The sequence below is a fragment of the Hakea prostrata genome, chromosome 5 (genome assembly GCF_041222555.1).
Source record: "Hakea prostrata isolate BN-2017 chromosome 5, UWA_Hpros_2, whole genome shotgun sequence".
NCBI lineage: Eukaryota > Viridiplantae > Streptophyta > Magnoliopsida > Proteales > Proteaceae > Hakea > Hakea prostrata.
Genome location: NC_142604.1, coordinates 52,949,737 through 52,968,022, shown reverse-complemented (window position 1 = coordinate 52,968,022; position 18,286 = coordinate 52,949,737). Strand labels below are relative to the sequence as shown.

Sequence of the window (18,286 nt, the reverse complement as noted above, 5' to 3'; positions counted from 1 at the left end):
TAATTTGGAAGCTGCATAAGGTCTAAGCCATGGAAAACAGAGACATCCAAATACTCGAAGACTTGTATAATTAGGTGAATTACCAAACAAAACCTCAAGAGGAGATTTAAATTTCAAAGCAGCTACTGGAATCCGATTTAAAAGATAAACAGATGTACGAACTGCAGCAGACCAAAATATTTGAGGCATTCCAGCTTGAAATAATAGTGCCAAACCAGATTCAAGAACATGACGATGCTTTCTCTCTGCAGTACCATTCTGAGACGGAGTGTATGGACATGACAACCTATGTGTTATTCCACTTTTCGCAAGAAGCTTAAGCAGAGGCAGATATTCTGTACCACCATCAGTTTGAAGAGAACAAATATGAGTTGAAAAATAATTCTCTACTAAAGATTTGAACCTTACAAACACATCTGAAAGATCAGATTTAGTCTTCATTGGATACAACCAAGTATACTTGGAAAATTGATCAACAAAAACTGCATAATATCTGAAACCATCATAAGATTCAACAGGTGCAGGACCCCAAAGATCACTATGTATGATATCTAAGGGTGCTCTACTTGAAGATACAGAAGAAGAAAAGGGAAGTCGATGACTATGTGAGCATTTGCAAGCTTCACAAGTTGGCAGTGAAGAAGAACTAACTCCAATTTGTTGAAGAACAAACTTAGTTCGCTGTGGAGCTGGATGTCCAAGACATCTATGCCAATCAACCACAGATGTAACTAGTGCAACAGAAGAATTACAATCCACTAAATTCCTATCAGACATCACACTAGTATGATGACAAATTACAGAGTTTACATCACTTTGCTTGGAAGAAACAGAAGCAACAGAAAATGAAACAGTGTAGAGCCCATTAGTACACATCCCCTTCAACAAGACTCTGTGAGTCTGCAGATCCTTAACATGAAAGAAACGAGAACAAAATTCAAAATAAGCACAATTATCCTTTGCAAACCGAGATATTGACAACAAATTGCACTTAACATCAGGCACACATAACACATCAGTAAGAACAAAACTCTTCTCAGAACTAGAAGCAGTAGCAGTACCAATATGAGAGATGAAAAGAGAATTACCATTGCCAACAAACACCCTATCATTACCAGAATAAGGTTCATGCACACTCAAATTTGCCAAATCTGCAGTCAAATGACTATTAGATCCTGAATCAAGAACCCATATCGAATTATCAAAAATCCTCTGAGAAGAAGAAGCTACAGAGGAACAAAAGATCTTACCAACAAAGGCATGATTGAATCTCTGTGGACAATTCTTGCATTTATGCCCAGGCGCATCACATAGCTGACAAACAACTCGAGACTCGTGCAAGAAAGAGGGAGAAACCTCAGTAGATCGAGACTCACGAGAAGCAGAATCACTATTGCGATCAGAAAAATTCCTGGACCGATTATTCCAAGAACCATTTTGAGATCTACCACCTCTCCGATTCCAGCCTCTGCGATAGTTACCACTTCTGCCATTTGAAACATTTGTCTGAGGAGACCTCATATAACCAGTATTCTGAGAATTTAGGCGAGACCGAGTACCAATCTGAGAAGACTGAGTCGCAAGATTGGCTGTAATAATCGGATCAACCGAAGCAGACGATGACTGTCTCATATGCAGCTCCTGAGTGATTAGATGACCTGAAAGATCATCAAAAGAAAACAAATCTGCCCGTAGCCGAACAGAGGTAGAAAAATCTTGAAACTCAGAGCCTAATCCTCGAAGTGTAGACAAAACCAAATCATCATTAGAAACAGAGGAACCCGCTGCAGCCAAAGCATCAGCAAGAGAACGAATCTCAAGTAGATAATCGGAAACAGAATTCGTTCCCCTCTGAACATGAAACAACCGATCCTTCAAATCAAGAATCCTAGCCTTTGAAGAAGAAGCAAATATACGATTAAGAATACCCCAGGCTTGTGACGAGGTTACAGCCTGAACAACGTGGGGAAGAATCGACTCAGAAAGAGACGAGAGCAACCAACCCAGAATTAGTTGATCCTGTCGATCCCACTGTGAGGAAGAAACAGCGCCAAGAACACTATCAGAGCTTGGACGAGGAAACGATCCATCAATATACCCAATCAAAGCATAACCTCTGAGATATGGAAGAAATTGAGCCTTCCAAATGAGAAAATTAGTAGAGGTAAGCTTGATAGGTAAACCACCTCCAAAGTTTAATGTCACAAGAGATGGAGCAACCGAAGAAGATGAAGAAAAAGAAGAAAAAGTAGCAGCACGATTTAGTGCATCAGATGCTTGATTTGCAGCAAAAAATGGTGGATTATCGGCGGTAGCAGCTTGATTATCAGTGACGGAAGCGTGATTAACACCAGGAAAAGCCATAGTTACCGGTGAAAAATGCTTAAAGAAACCAAAAAACAAGAAAGGACGTTTGCCCTAAACAGCTTCGATACCATGTAGAAAGTCTAAAATCAGATGATTGTATTTAGAATGGGTAAAGGTATTTATACAAGATACAATACCTAAAGTATATCTGTACTTTACAAATGACAGCTGGAGTCATTATCTCTAACAATCTCACAGCAGGATTTCTTTTTCGTGGTCCTCTTCTAATAGTTCAAATGTTTTTGGCGATTACTTATAAATTGCCAGCACCGATTTTTTTTCAATGAAGCAAGAGGTAAATTTGAAGTAGTCTTCAATGGTCTCATGATATGGCTTCCATTTGTTTTGATACGCATCTTTGGACTCTGACTGCAAATTGGATGAAAAGGATCTGCAGGCAGCTTTTGTTACTTGGCAGATGTGGAAGGGTTTAGGACTCTTTAACTGAGTTTCATACATGCATGCATTACTGCTTAATTTCTTTGTATCATTTTCAATTGAATATAATCCAGCAGATTTTTATGCTTTCTCACCTTGGCCTCCAATGCATGTTAGGAACATATTTGAAAGCTCATGATCAATTATTTTTTGAGATCTTATTATCTGAACTTCATATTTGGAACTACCACAGACCTAATTTTAAAGGTTGATGTAAGAATAAACACCAAAATCACATACAAAAATAGAAACATAATGAAGAACACAAATATTTACCGTGGTTCACATATCAATATGGTGTACTATAGCCACCAGTAATGAAGAATATCCACTATGTCGGAAGAAGATTACAATGGAGATCTTTCCACTAATTGCCAAAATAGTGTTCAAATACTCTTACCCAAAACCCAAGGGAAAATTTTCAAACCTCACAATGACTTCATAAGAGAGCAGAAGATACATATTCATAGAATTTTAACACGTAAACAGGTCAACCCAAGTCTTCTTCTTCCATTTACATATTTCGTAAATCACTAAATCAGGTTATTTGGGTCACCAACCAAAATATGTTGATGGAAGTCCATCTTCAAAATCAGTTACAAAAATTTGTGTCATTCATAACAATTAAAATGCAGACAAAACTCTCCTGATGATCATCCAGTGTTGAATTGTATAAGGAATCTAGTTCCTCCAAGATTTGAATGATCAATATTCTTAATTATTCCTCTTCAGTGGCAACACCCATGATTCCTCCCTTGAAAACTCAATCAAAAGAAATTTTGTTACATTAACTCTAGTACAAGAAGGAATCATCAACCAAGCATCTCAATGAAAGATTTAAAGTTTAAACCAAGCTCATTTGACCTAAAGCATGCAGTGTTGAAGCATCAATTGTGGACGAAGATTGGAGAACCACTTTTGTGAGACTAAAGAAAAGAGAAGTGTGTCAAAGAAGATTGCCAAACGACATCTTTAAAGTGTATGTGTATTCCATGCTGATGTGAAGACCGGTGGGGAAGAGTTTCAATGTTTTAATAATTTAAGTTCCTTATTGATTCTCTAGGAGCTCTTGGACTCTTGGCTCAAGTAAATAAAACTTGATTGAATGATCTAACAAATGGGAGCTTATGAATGGAAATGCGCACCCGGTTTGGTGACCAACACAAGTTGGAGGTCTGATGTGTGTATTGCTACGTGTAAACCAAATTCTTATATCCGATTCGAAGATTGAATCTTTTTGACATATTTTGGTGATGATCCAATGACCTATTTTTCTGAGATATGTGATGGAAGTAGTACCATACAACATGACCTACTCGTCAATTAATTTACCATTTGAATTAGTATTTATACACCCCTATGTTCTCTTGTATAAGGTCACTATGAGATTTGAAATTTCGACTTTAAGCTTTAGCTTAGGGTTTTGAAACATGTACTGTTTATTGAGTGTTGGAGATATCAATTGTAATCTTCTTCAATACATAGTGAAACTTCTACATCTTCACCCATATGGGATGTAGTACATCAAATTGGTGTGTGAACCATGTTAGATATCGAAAGCACACTTCTTTCTCCATTTTATCATCTATCTGTATATTATTATCAACCTAATGTCACCTAAATATTGATGTGAATTGATCAATTAGTATGGATATGTCGATTCCTAGAACCCCTTCTCTGAGTGAACCAATTTTGTCCCCCTCATGCTAGCAGCTAGAAAAGGAAAAAAAGTTTGATCCTTTCCTTCAGAATGGAAAAGATCAGAATATACTTTTTGATCAGTTCCTTCACAAGTTTAACAGAACGAAGAATTGTTTTCACCATGGCTGAGGGAATCTTGTTCTTTACCTTCATTGGCAGGTAAGTATTTCTTCCTTTCTTCTACAGGGGAGGAAGTGTACTCATACTAGAGAATTTTAATCTATAAAACCCAGTATTACGGGTACGTGTGAGGACAAATTTATATTAGATAAATCAGGGAACAAGCGGGAAGAGAGACAGTGCTGGGAGTACTGGGTATCGTCCGCTCACATAGTGGTGAAATCTTGAAATACTGTAAGTACTGTTACACAGCTCTTCTTAATTCCCTTATAGCTTATGAAAGAGTTTCAGTTTGAACATATAAAATGATGAGTCTATCTTTAAGGTTCTAATATATTAGAATAATAGCTGATTTTCTTTTTCTCTATTTTAACTATCTTAAGGCCTTCTTCTATCGGTTTTCATTCTCCTTTTTGCATATTAGTTTAAAAGAAATCAAAACAATCATTCATTCTTTATCAAAAAATGAAAGAGAGTTTGATAATTTTTATCTAATGATAATTATGGAATGAAAAACATGTTTAGAAATGAATAGATATAAATAGTTTTATAATGTCTTTTTAAATGCGATGCAAGCTGATGATGATCTTAAAAGAAGAAATTAAAAAAAAGTCAACTGAAACTTAGGAGAAAAGTAGGTGGGGAGGGAAATGTTTTTCTAATTTAAAGTGCTGATGATGATCTTAAAAGAAGAAATTAAAAAAAAAAGTCAACTGAAACTTAGGAGAAAAATAGGTGGGGAGGGACATGTTTTTCTAATTTAAAGTAAATGACATTTTTACGTACCATTGTTTCTCAGGTCATATAAGCATATTTTCATTAAAGTCATTATAGGAAAAACATCCACTTCTCTGCACTACATCTCTCTGCTTTATATGCCAAACAAGTGGCTAAGAAAACTTACAAATTTAAAAAGTATTGAGGATTTTTTTTTTCAAAATTAAACATTTAATGATCGCATTCCGTTTGGAAGAAAAGTGCATTGTTGTGCACAGCAGGGAGATGTACACAACAAGTTAAGGAAAGGTAAATCATCAACATCGATGAAATTCTGAAAAGCCAAGAAGAAACCGTCAATGGCAGCAAGACTAACTTCAGATTTAGGACTACGAGTCCTTTCAGCAAAATCGAATTTCACTTGGACTTCCTTGATCCAAGAGGACTCACTCAGACTCCGATGAGAAAGAAGAGAGAAGAAATTGAGATCTTCATCTTGCTTGTTCCCAATCCCACCTTCTTTTTTAATGCTTCTGGTTATTCTACTCTCATAGTCTTCCACAATCAATAGAGCGATATCTGCCATACTTCTTCTTTCCATGCTTCAAAGTACCTTTCTTAAACATACAATGCTTCGTGATTATCTGAGATTTCAAACTTTGCATGTAGCCAAAATGGTCATTTCTAGGCAGTTCAAGGGCCTTAGTGTCTGATCATGGGAGCCAAGCAAATGTTCTATTTTCTTTAGTTTATATATATATTGATTCCGTTGTCCTTTTTGTTGATGTTGCACTAGATAATGGATCAGAAATTGAATGAAGTGGCTCAAAAGGGAGATATAGATGCTTTGTATGCATTAATCGCTAGATGTCCATCTAATCCTGATGAGAAAAAATTTTTGGAATTACAAAATACTCCATTGCACTGGGCTGTATTAGGTGGTCATGCCTCTTTTGTAGCAGAAATTGCAAATTTGAAGCCTTCATTCGCCAGGGAGCTAAACCATGAGGGGTATACCCCTATGCACTTAGCTTCAATCAATGGGCATCTAGAGATTGTAAGGCAACTCATGGCACTTGACGAAACTCTTTGTATGATCAAAGGCAGAGAAGGAAGGACCCCTTTCCATTGCACGATAGTTAATGGACATATCGAGGTTTCGGTATATTTATTTCGTTGTCGACAAAAGAATATTGAGGATCTAACTTTTAAGGGGGAGAATGCATTTCATCTCGCCATAAAATATGATCGAATTGGAGTCTTTGAGGCATTGGTGGACGAGATTTACTCGTTTTGCCATGTCATCTTCCATTATCTTCTAAGCTGGAAAGATCAGGAAGGCAACACTGTCTTGCACCTTGCAATTTTAAGAGAACATATTGAGGTAAAACACTTATGATCGAGATGCATGAATACGTGCATCTCTTTATTATTGTCTCAAGCTAGCTCTGATATTGTTGCAGGTTGTTGAGCTATTGCTACAGAAGGGGAACATTTTTGTCAGAAATGCTGTGAATGTCAATGAGAAGAACAAAGAAGGGTTCACAGCTCTGGATCTCTTAGAATCTCATTTTCCAGATAGGGGAGAAGATCGAGAAAGAATGGAAAAGATCATCCGTCGTGAAGCCCGAAAGATGCTGAGGACTGATGCGCCGATTGCAATCTTGGCTGCGTTGGGTAGATACTTGACTTACGGCTTTGATTATCCAATTCCAGAACGAAGCGATCTACTTGTAGTTGCGGTTTTGGTTGTAACAGCGACTTACCAAACTGTAATCACCCCTCCCGGTGGCTTTTGGCAAGATGACTACACAAAGAACACTAACGCTACTGCTTCAGCTGCTGTTGTTGCTGCTCAAAATCACAATCACAATGCTGGAGATCCGATTCTGGCTACTACTTCCCCAATCTTGTTCCGCATGGTTATGATATCTACTGGGATTGGTTTTGTTTTATCTTCTTCCCTGCTTTTTCAACTCGCACCACTCCCTTACCGTCCTTCACTTTTAATAGCACTGATGGGGATGGTGCTTACCTGCATGTTGTCGGGTGGGCTTTATGTGTTACTCCCATTTCTGATTTTGGCCCTCTTTCTGAATGGCTTGATTTTGAATGAATCACCAATTATTCAAGAATTCCTACAAAAAAGAAAAGAAGGCAGACGGAAGGGATAAGAGTACGAGTGAGACAGAGATGTCATGTATATATATAAAGGGCTCCGATGTCATCTTCAGAGTTTTTCCTGCTTCAATTAAAAATACGTCTTTGTTCTTCCAAAGAATCTCTCCATCAGCAAACAGTGAATCCGTGGCGTATTTCTATCTTGATCAGGTTAATATCCACCTCTTGTATGTATATTCAAACCAACTTGTAGAGATTGATGGCTTATGTTTTGCCCAACTCAACTTCATTAGTTTAGCCATTGCAATGCAGTATTTCGGTTTGGGTTCTGGGAAATTTAGGGTTTGTTCATTGTGACCTGTTCTCACTATGTGTGCATCTATATTCTCATGTTACAGCTCGTTGAAATGTGACCCTCCATTCTATCTAGGGGTGCAAGTTTGGCCCTGGCGGCCCTGACCTGCCCTAAACCCGAATAGGGCTTGGGCTAAAGATTTTGGCCCTAAGGGCGGGTTAGGCCAAAATATTCTGGCCCTGAACTAGGGCCAAGGGCGGGCCTGGGATTACTCTCTGGCCCGCCCAGCCCATCCCGGCCCGTCCCTGATTTTTTGCCCTGACCTAGGCCCTGATCTTTGCCCTGATTTTGGCCCTAACCCAAGCCCTGATCCTAGCCCTGATTTTGGCCCTGATCCTGGCCCTGATTCTGGCCCTGATATTAGCCCTGATCCTGACCCTGATCCTGGCCCTGATTTAAGTCTCTGATGTTTCTAAGTTTACAAAAAGAGTTTGTGTGACATTCTTTATAATTGACTTGACTTTCAAATATGCCTAAATCTAATTACAATTCTTCTCTCTACTTATTCTATTTCATGAATAATTTTAACTCTTTGCTGCTGGAGAAAAACCAAAGGAAAAAACAGAATAAGAGAGAGAGAGAGAGAGAGAGAAACTTGGGGGAAAGACAAATTGGAAATTTGGAATGAAGTTTGACCATTGTCTGAGAAGTTAGAAATTAATTGAGAATTGAGATAAATCTTTTTCTTTTTCCCTTCAAACTTACATATAATAACCATAATTTTCATCGAATAGCAAATTAAAAAACCCTAGAAATTTGGATTTCTCTATTTCTCTAAAATCTAAATGGATATAAATAGTTAAATACATATTGAATATTAGTTTTGGATTATTTGTTGACATCTTTACTATTTTATTTTCCAGAACTGAGTTTGGAATTTAAGAATTTAATTACTTTAAAATGTTTTTTAATTACTACCTGTCTTACATTTGATATTTACGACGAAAGATATGGCCAATTAAAGCTTGGGACAAGGCCAATCAGGGCCTGGACCAATCAGGGCCAGGTACAGGGCCAATCAGGGACAAAGACAAGGTCAATCAGGACCAGGGACAGGGCCAATCAGGGCCAGTCAAGGACAGGGCCAATCAGAGTCAGGGCTAATCAGGGCCAATCGGGGCCAACCCATCCCGACCTGGCCCAATTAGGGCCAATTAGGGCGGGAATGGGTTTGGCTTGGCCCTGTAGGGCTTAGGGCCAGGGACAATAATCATTGGCCCTGAACTAGGGCCAGGGCAGGAATGGGCTCAAATTATACCATATAGGGCTGGGCTTGGGATTGCAAAAGCCCGGCCCAGTTGCAGCCCTAATTCTATCTCTAGTCTATTTAATATTTCGAATGTCTTTAGTCTATTTAATTATGGCCACTTCTGTGATGTTTTACTCCTCATTTATTTTCTAATGCAGTCAAAACTTTATGAGAAAAAAAAAATTATCAATCTTGAAAGTGTTCAAAGAGTTTCTATTTTGTTGCTTAAAGACCAATTTTAAAAAATATATATATAATTAAATACTTATGATTTTTAAAAGTATCTAAATTAATTTCTATAGAAAACTAACAGATTGTTGTTAGTTCTATCAAAAGGAAGAAACTAAGCAAGTTTCCAAAATGTTTTTATTCTTAAACAACCGAACAGAGACGTGGGCCCACTTGTGACTTGTACCCGACAGGCCTAAAGGGTAATTTGGATTTAATTGGAACTCTGTCCCTTTGGGTTTTTTCTTTTTCTTTATTTTTGTAAGAAGCCGAAAAACTTCATTCATGAACTTGATAAGAAATACAGACACATATCAAAGAAAAGAAAAAAAATACAAAAGATAAGTGCATGAAAACACAAGGTTAGGTCCGAACCAAGGAATGGAAATTGACCAAATGTCATACATGCAATAAACAAGGTCATCCAGGCTAAGGAATGGGTCGAACCCAATAAACCCTTAGAATAATGGTTGTAATAACCACAGCAACAATTAAGCACAAGGAATACGACATACATATCCTCCATTACAAACGCTCATAGAGGCAACACGCCACAAGAAAAGAAATACACATCACAAGGGCGGAGAGATAACACGCCACAAGGGCGGAAACGGCAACCACGGCGAAGTCACACCGAGGCGACCAGCAACATGAGACTCTCGCAGCAGCAAAGCTTCCATATCCACGGGAGACACTTCCAGCTCCAGCGTAATTACAAATCTACGGAATGCACTACTAGATCTTGCATCTACCTGGGTTCTTTCTTTCTTTCTTTCTTTCTTTCTTTCTTTCTTTCTTTCTTTCTTTTTTTTTTCTTCTTCTTCTTCTTCTAATAACTTGAACCTTCCACCGGTTGGGGAGAAAGAGATAACAGATAGAGACGGAGAGAATGAGACACTGAGAATGACCTGCAACGGCAAAGACTACTGACCCTCTTCGTTTCTTTCTCCACTTTGTTCCTCTCTCCGCTTCGTTCCTCTTCGCCTCTTTCTCTCCGATCCTCTCCTTTCTCAGTTTCTCTCTCTCGCTGTTACTCTCTATTTTCTTGAAGAAGAAATAACAGAGAGAGCGTGAGACAACCGGAGAACAAAGGTCATGGCAAAAATAATAATAATAATAATAAACCAAAGAAAGTAAAAAGAGAAGGCCTCGAAGAGAGGAGGCGAGAAAGTAGAAACAGGGGTGGAGGTGGAGGCTCTCCACCTCAAAGCACGGTGACGTTGGTTTTCCTTAGAGCAGCGTCTCACTAGGGTTTCGCTTCAGAGCCTCTTTCTCTTCGTTTTCTGTCCCTTTGGTTCCGAAAGGTCAATTAATGGACCCAAATTCACCCGCTCACATGCTTCGTGTATGTATCGCAACTAGAATAACTACGGAATTTTTATCATTAATATTTTTTAAAAAATTATTAAATTTGAATTAAAATTAATATTAGTTTATTAAAAAAACGAGAGCTTGTCATAAAATACGATAACCTTTCTATTAGTTCGATTTTGTTCGTCTCAACTTTAAAAATTCAACTTAGTCAACTTAGTCTGTATTTTCTCTGAGGGTTATAACACATCCAAGTTTGTCTTCTTGGTTTCTTGGTCACCTTACAAGTCATTTCTTTACTATAATTCTCCTATTCAAACTTTTACATATGATTAAATTTCCAATATTTTTAAATTTCCTGGTTAGGTTTCTATTTTTTAAACTCACTCACTTTCTCTCTTTCAAATTGAATGGGCTCACATTATTTGGTTCAAATTTCAAACTTATTATTTGACCCACCAAACGATCCTATAATTTCACAGCAACCATCAACATCAACTTTTAAGAGGAAAAAGAGAGAGAGAGAGAGAGAGAGAGAGAGAGAGAGAGAGAGAGAGAGAGAGAGAGAGAGAGAGAGAGAGAGAGAAACCACTGAGAATTGCTACCGATATCTGTTGGGAAATCTTCACTGTTGTATTGCCACTGACAGAAATAGAGCCATCGCTTGCAAGCAAAACAATGAAGTTTTGGGGAGATTTAGGGATTTAGGTTATAATCTACGTGGATGTGTCACACTCATAAAATGTAGTAGTCTTCTGCAACTCATTTGCATCAGTTTGCAAGATCTTGAAGTTTTGAAGTGTGATGCTAAAATATATTTTGGTGTTTTGACAATCTTATTCTCCAAACTAAATCTGCCTAAGCCACCAAATCGGTGCCCTAATGTTAAATTTTGGACACCAGGAAGATTGCAGAACTAAAAGAATTGTTGTTGGAAGATGACATGTACATGCTAATTGTTCACAAGTTCGTTCTCTCGATCAAAGTTTATATGGTTCCAAAGCTCTCTAGAAATAAGCATTAATAATGGCAGAATAGCCCAGTTTCAATGGACAAAAAGCTTCACTCCATCTACAACATTGAATTTTGGAACATGGTTCCAGCACCCTTTGTTGGCGAAGATTTGAAATTGGATGGTAGGACAACCCAGCCTGAAAGGTTTCAGCTTGGCCAAGCCTATGCTGTCTTCGTCAGCTTAGCATGAAAAAAAAAATTACTGGGAATGAATATATCGTAAACATCATTGAGATGATCCCGGTGATTTAGGTTATAGCATAATATAGCAAATTTACTTAAACTAAGTAGACAATCGGGTTTGAACAACAAAATAAGAATAAATAAAAAAGTCAGAACTGAACAAAGGTTTTAGGAGGAAGATCAAAACTTGTATTGAGGGTTGAGCTTCGACACCCCAAAATGAAGAGCCAATGATGGATTTGAAGCAAACTGTTCGTCTTCCTGCTTTGATTGTGAACTTGCAGAGCAGATTTTCGTACTCTGTTATTTTTTTGAGGGAATTAGTTTGGTAAGGCTTTTCATTTATTTATTTATTTTGATAGTATCTATTTTAGTAGATTAAAATTAAAATAGTAATAAAAATCCAAAAGACATGAGGATATTTTCGTCACAAAATTTATCAAATTAATGATTTCTATTAAGCTTGTCATTATTTGTTAGATTTTGTTTTAAAAATATATAATATAATATAATAAACTATTTAGATAAGTTTCAAAATCATTAAAACTCTATCTCCCTAGTTTTGTTTTAGGACTCTTGTTTCTATAGGACTCTTCTGGATGTATATTAGGTGATTTAGATTACCATATGTGTTTAATCCCACATCGGATGGAGCTAATGATTATATGATTATATAATCATATATAACTCCTAAGTGGGGTGTATGCTGGTAGAGAGCTATGTGTGGATCACGGGCATGCAACGAGCTGGACCAAGTCAGGCGTGGTTGCGGTAGTGGTCCGTAGACCCTAGTCTAACCAAGCCATGGGGCACTGTAATATTATATAAATAATATTAAGTTGTCTATGATGGGTCATGGATATAGCAAAACCCAAAGATCTAGAAAACCCGGCTTTGGGTTTTGCAGTAGGGAGGTGACTGATCATACAGTCACAACTCTCTGCAGGTGACCTTACGTACATATGCAGCCCTCTGAAGGTGTCCATACGAGTCAGTAAAACAAGATTCCATTCTGTTTTTGGTGAAAAAGCAGAAATTCGAAAATCTAGTGTTAGAAAATTCCTTCTTTTTTCTTCATTTGGTGTTGTGTATTACCTTCGGATCTCCTTTGCAAGTAGACTCTGTTGGAGTGCTGCCTTCGGATCTAGGAGTTGTTGTGTCTTGGAGGTAAGAACGTCAAGATCAAACCCAGCAGCATAAAGGGGGCGTTCAAATACCTTAAGGAAAAGTACGGTTCGTACACCTCAACTCACCCTATGAAAGTTCGTGCTGTTTTCCTTTCGCTCATTCTGCTACATTCGAGTAAGTGATTCTGACATAAAGAATACGTTATATATTTATTTCTCCTTGATTCTGTAATTGGTCTGTCTGTATTGTCCCTCTGGTCTTCTGGTTCTAACAATCTTAATCATTTCTTAAAACCACAGGGGAGCCATATGGAAAAGGAAACTTAAATTGGACTAAAAGTGACCTGGACCAAACCTCAAGGGGTCCAGATGAAAATTATCCTATAATAAAAGACAAATATTACATACAGGCACCAAGAAATAATTAGTTTTTTCCAATGTATCCTATGACACTTGTACTTAATTATGCGTCATGTTATTCTTGTAACCAACTTCGAAGATGGACTTGCACTAACATATTTTGGTTGGCAACCTAAATGACCCAATTCTGAAGATCTGTGGTGGAAGCAGAGAGAGCTAAGCCCATTACTATTCTCAATTCATGGCAGGGGTGGGGGCTGGGGCATAGCCTCCTTTATATGGTATGGTAAGATCAGATCGACCCCTTTACCCATAAATGGGTAAAAAGTTTTTGTGATGATGTTCTAGCGAATGGTTGAGAGATCTCCATTCGGTTATTCTTTTATATGGTGGAAAGTTCGAATTCTTTGCCTATAGACATAGCGCATCGTATTGGTGTGTGAAAAACTTTAAATCTATGTTCTTTCATTTTCGTTCTATTTAAATTCTCGATTTCTTGTGTGTTTCTTAACACTCTAGTCAGTTTCCATTAAAACAGGCAATCGAACTGTTGCTATATCATTGCAACCTTAATTCTTGTTAGAAACGCAATGCAAGTGATGTAAAGAACAAAGATGGGTACATAGCTTGGATCTCTTGGTCAAGTTTCCACGGGGAGAACAGCAAGAAATGAGTACCAAGGATGCTTCATGGGATTGGAGCCAAAGGTGGCCATGATGACAGTTGAAGATAATCACCAAGGATTCTTTCAAAATGGGTTTGTGTTTCTGCTGTTGTAATTTTAGTAGTTTTATTTGAAAATTCAAAAAATTCCATTTTGCTAGAGGTTGAGTCTTTTCCTAAAAGACACCTAAATGGCCAATGGGTGTTTCTTTTGGAATGCTAGTTTGGCGGCTAACAAACATGCCTTAAGAGAAGAGATATATCCTTTGGAGATAACCCTCATTGATGTCTCTTGCTCTCCTATATAAAGGTGGGAGGGGTTGTTATTCTAGTACGAAAGTTTTTTGAGAAGCATTGGTTTTCTTTAAAGTTTGTCATAGAAAATGGATTGGCGAATGTAACTTTACGGATCCCTTAGTCCATCAATTCAGAGTGCACCAGAGGGGTTGACTGATCTTGGGGTGAAAACACATTCAAGATCCATGTGCACCATTCGGAGCTTTTGAATACTTCAAAGAAAGTACCAGCCACTACCGCCGGCATGTTTCAACTACGCTATTTTTCTATGTATCATTAGATGGATAGACGCAACCATGCTTTCGACAAGGAGATCATTCATGCTATTTGAAACAAGATAAGTTTTCATACTTATAATGCAGCGTTATTTATCTTATACAATTGCCCGTAATATCATTATATTTCCAACATCTGCTGTAAAGCCATTGCTCAAACACTTGAGTTTCGGCGTTGATCCAAATACTGCAGTTGGCAATAAATTTTCTACCTGTAGTGGTTGCCTTCATTGTCACATCCATCTACCAGACTGGAATTACTCCTCCAGGTGGGTTTTGGCAAGATGACTATGACAGCAAAGGCCCCAGTGATCCAAAACCTTCACACTATGCAGGAAATGCGATTTGGGCAACTTATTCTTTAACTATGAATTATTTAGTTATGGCTTTAAATCATGCTGGCTTCATAGTATCTTCTGTCCTAGTTTTTAATCTCACAACAGGATTTCTTTTTCGTGGTCCTCTTCTAATAGCTCAAATGTTTATGGTGATTACTTATATTTGCACCGATTTTTGTCAATGAAGCAAGAGGTAAATTTGAAGTTGTCTTCAATGGTCTCATGACATGGCTTCCGTTTGTTTTGAAAAGCATCTTTTGGGCTTTGACTGCAAATTGGATGAAAAGGATCTCCAGGCAGTTTTTGTTACTTGGCAGATGTGGAAGGGTTTAGGTTTCTTAACCGAGTTTCACACATGCATGCTGCATGCATTACTGCTTAATTTCTTTGTATCATTATGAATTGAATAGAATCCAGCAGATTTTTATGCTTTCTCACCTAAGCCTCCAATACATGTTAGGAACATATTTTAAAGTTCATGATCAATTACTTTTTGAGATCTTGTTATCTGAACTTCATATTTGGAACTACCACATACCTAATTTTGAAGGTTGATGTAAGAATAAACACCAAAATCACAAACAAAAATAGGAACAAATTGAAGGAACACAAATATTTACCGTGGTTCACATATCAATATGGTGTACTATATCCACCAGTCATGAAGAATATCCACTATGTAGGAAGAAGATTAGAATGAAGATCTTTCCACTAATTGCCAAAATAGCGTTACAAAATACTCTTACCCAAAACCCAAGGGAAAATCTCAAACCACACAATGACTTCATAAGAGAGCATAGGATACATATTCATAGAATTTTAACACGTAAACAGGTCAACCCAAGCCTTCTTCGTCCATTATAGATCTCATGAATCACTAAATCAGGTTATTTGGTCACCTACCAAAATATTTTGATGCAAATCCATCTTCGAAGTCAGTTACAAAAATTTGTATCACTCATAACAATTAAAATGCAGACAAAACTCTCCTGATGACCATCCAGTGTTGAATTGTATAAGGAATCAAGTTCCTCCCATGATTTGAATGATCAATCCTCTTATTCCTCTTTAGTGCCAACACCCATGATTCCTCCCTAACTTTTGTAGCATTAACTCTAGTACAAGAAGGAATCATCAACCAAGCATCTCAATGAAAGATTTAAAGTTTAAACCAAGCTCATTTGACCTAAAGCATGGAGTGTTGAAGCATCAATTGTGGACCAAGATTGGAGAACCACTTTAGTGAGACTAAAGAAAAGATAAGTGCATCCAAGAAGATTGCCAATCAAATGACATCTTTAAAGTGTACGTGTATTCCATGCTGATGTGAAGACTGGTGGGGAAGTGTTTCAATGTTTTAATAATTTAAGTTCTTTATTGATTCTCCAGGAAATCTTGGACCCTCAGATTTATGCTCAAGTAAATAAACCTTGATTGAATTATCTAACAAATGGGAGCTTATGAATGGAAATGCACACCTGGTTTGGTGACCAACACAAGTTGGAGGTCTGATGTGTGTATTGTTATGTGTGAACCAAATTCTTATATCCGATTCAAAGATTGAAACTTTTTGACATATTTTGGTGATGATCCGATGACCTGTTTTTCTGAGATAGGTGATGGAAGTAGTACCATACAACATGACCTATTTGTCGATCGATTTACTATTTGAACTATTATACACCTCTATGTCCTCTTGTATAAAGTCACTGAGATTCGAAATTTCTACTTAGAGCTTTAGCTAAGGTTTGTAACACATAGCCTTTATTGGGTGTCGGAGATCTCGATTGTAATCTTCTTCAATACATAGTGGAACTTCTACATCTTCACCCATTTGGACGTAGTACATCAAATTGGTGTGTGTGAACCATGTTACATATTGAAAGCACACTTCTTTCTCCATTTTAGCATCTATCCATATACTATTATCAACCTAATATCAGCTAAATATTGATGTTGGTCATTAAGATCATATGTCAATTCCTAGAACCCCTTCTCTGTGTGAACCAATTCCCCCCCCCCCGAATACTAGCAGCCTGTGGGAAGTCTGAGTACCTTCCATCAGCATAGAAAAGGAAGAAAAATTTGATCCTTTCCTTCAGAATAGAAAAAAGAATATAATTTTTGGTCTGTACCTTCACAAGTAAAACAGAAGGAAGAATTGTTTTCACCATAGCTAAGGGAATCTTGTTCTTTACCCTCATAGGCAAGTAAGTATTTCTTCCTTCCTTCTACTAGGGAGGAAGTGTACTCATACTAGAGAATTTAAATCTAGAAAACCCAGCATTACAGGAACGTGTGAGGACAAATTTATAATAGACAAATCAGGGAAGAAGTGGGAAGAGAGACAGTGCTGGGAGTACTGGGTATCATCCGCTCACATAGTGGTGAAATCTTGAAATACTGTAAGTCTTACACAACTCTTCTTAATTCCCTTATAGCCTATGAAAGAGTTTCAGTTTGAGCATATAAAATAATGAGTCTATCTTTAAGGTTTTCATATATTGGAATAATAGCTGATTTTCGTTTTCTTTATTTCACTATCTTAAGCCTTCTTCTATCGGTTTTCATTCTCCTTTTTGCATATTAGTTCAAAAGAGATCAAAACAATAACTCATTTTTTTATCAAAAGTGAAAGAGAGTTTGATAATTTTTATCCAAAATAAATAATGGAATGAAAAACATGTTTAGAAATGAATAGATATAAATAATTTTATAATGTCATTTTAAATGCGATGGAGATGTAGATGAAAGTGCATTACTGTGCACAGCAGAAAGATGTACACAATAAAAAAAAAATTTCTCGTTATTATATAGAATTTTTATATTCTTTTAAATAAAAATAAGTTTGAGAATAGATACCAAACCCAAAAAATATGAAAATTGTTACAAAATAATAATGTAAATTGATTAAAAAAAAGAAGAAGAAGAAGTTAGTTGCTGTTAACTTTGCATGTTGCCAAATGGGCATTTCTAGGCAGTTCAAGGGCCTTATGTATCTGATCATGGGAGCTATGCAAATGTTCTATTTTCCTTAGGTTAGTTATATATATATATATATATATATATATATATATATATATATTGATTTCATTGTCCTTTTTGTTGAGGTTGAACTAGATAATGGATCAGAAATTGATTGAAGTGGCTCAAAATGGAGATGTAGATGCTCAGTATGAATTACTTGCTAGATGTCCATCTATTCTTGAGGAGAAAAACTTTATGGAATTCCAAAATACTCCATTACACTGGGCTGTATTGGGTGGTCATGCCACCTTTGTATCAGAAATTGCAAATTTGAAGCCTTCCTTCACCAAAAGGCTAAACCATGACGGGTATACCCCTTTGCACTTGGCTTCATCCAATGGGAATCTACGGATTGTAAAGCAACTCATGGCACTTGACAAAAATCTTTGTATGAT

At 37.1% G+C, this 18,286-nt stretch overlaps 1 protein-coding gene across 1 annotated transcript; it reads left to right on the top strand.

Moving 5' to 3' along the window:
- The first annotated feature begins 4,773 nt into the window (after positions 1–4,773).
- Positions 4,774–7,517, top strand: LOC149016496 (ankyrin repeat-containing protein BDA1-like). The gene is made up of 3 exons (XM_089156771.1): positions 4,774–4,860; positions 6,140–6,727; positions 6,807–7,517. Exons 2-3 carry the CDS (start codon positions 6,143–6,145, stop codon positions 7,515–7,517), a joined length of 1,296 nt encoding a protein of 431 aa, XP_089012897.1. The 5' UTR covers positions 4,774–4,860; positions 6,140–6,142.
- The last annotated feature ends 10,769 nt before the right edge of the window (positions 7,518–18,286 follow it).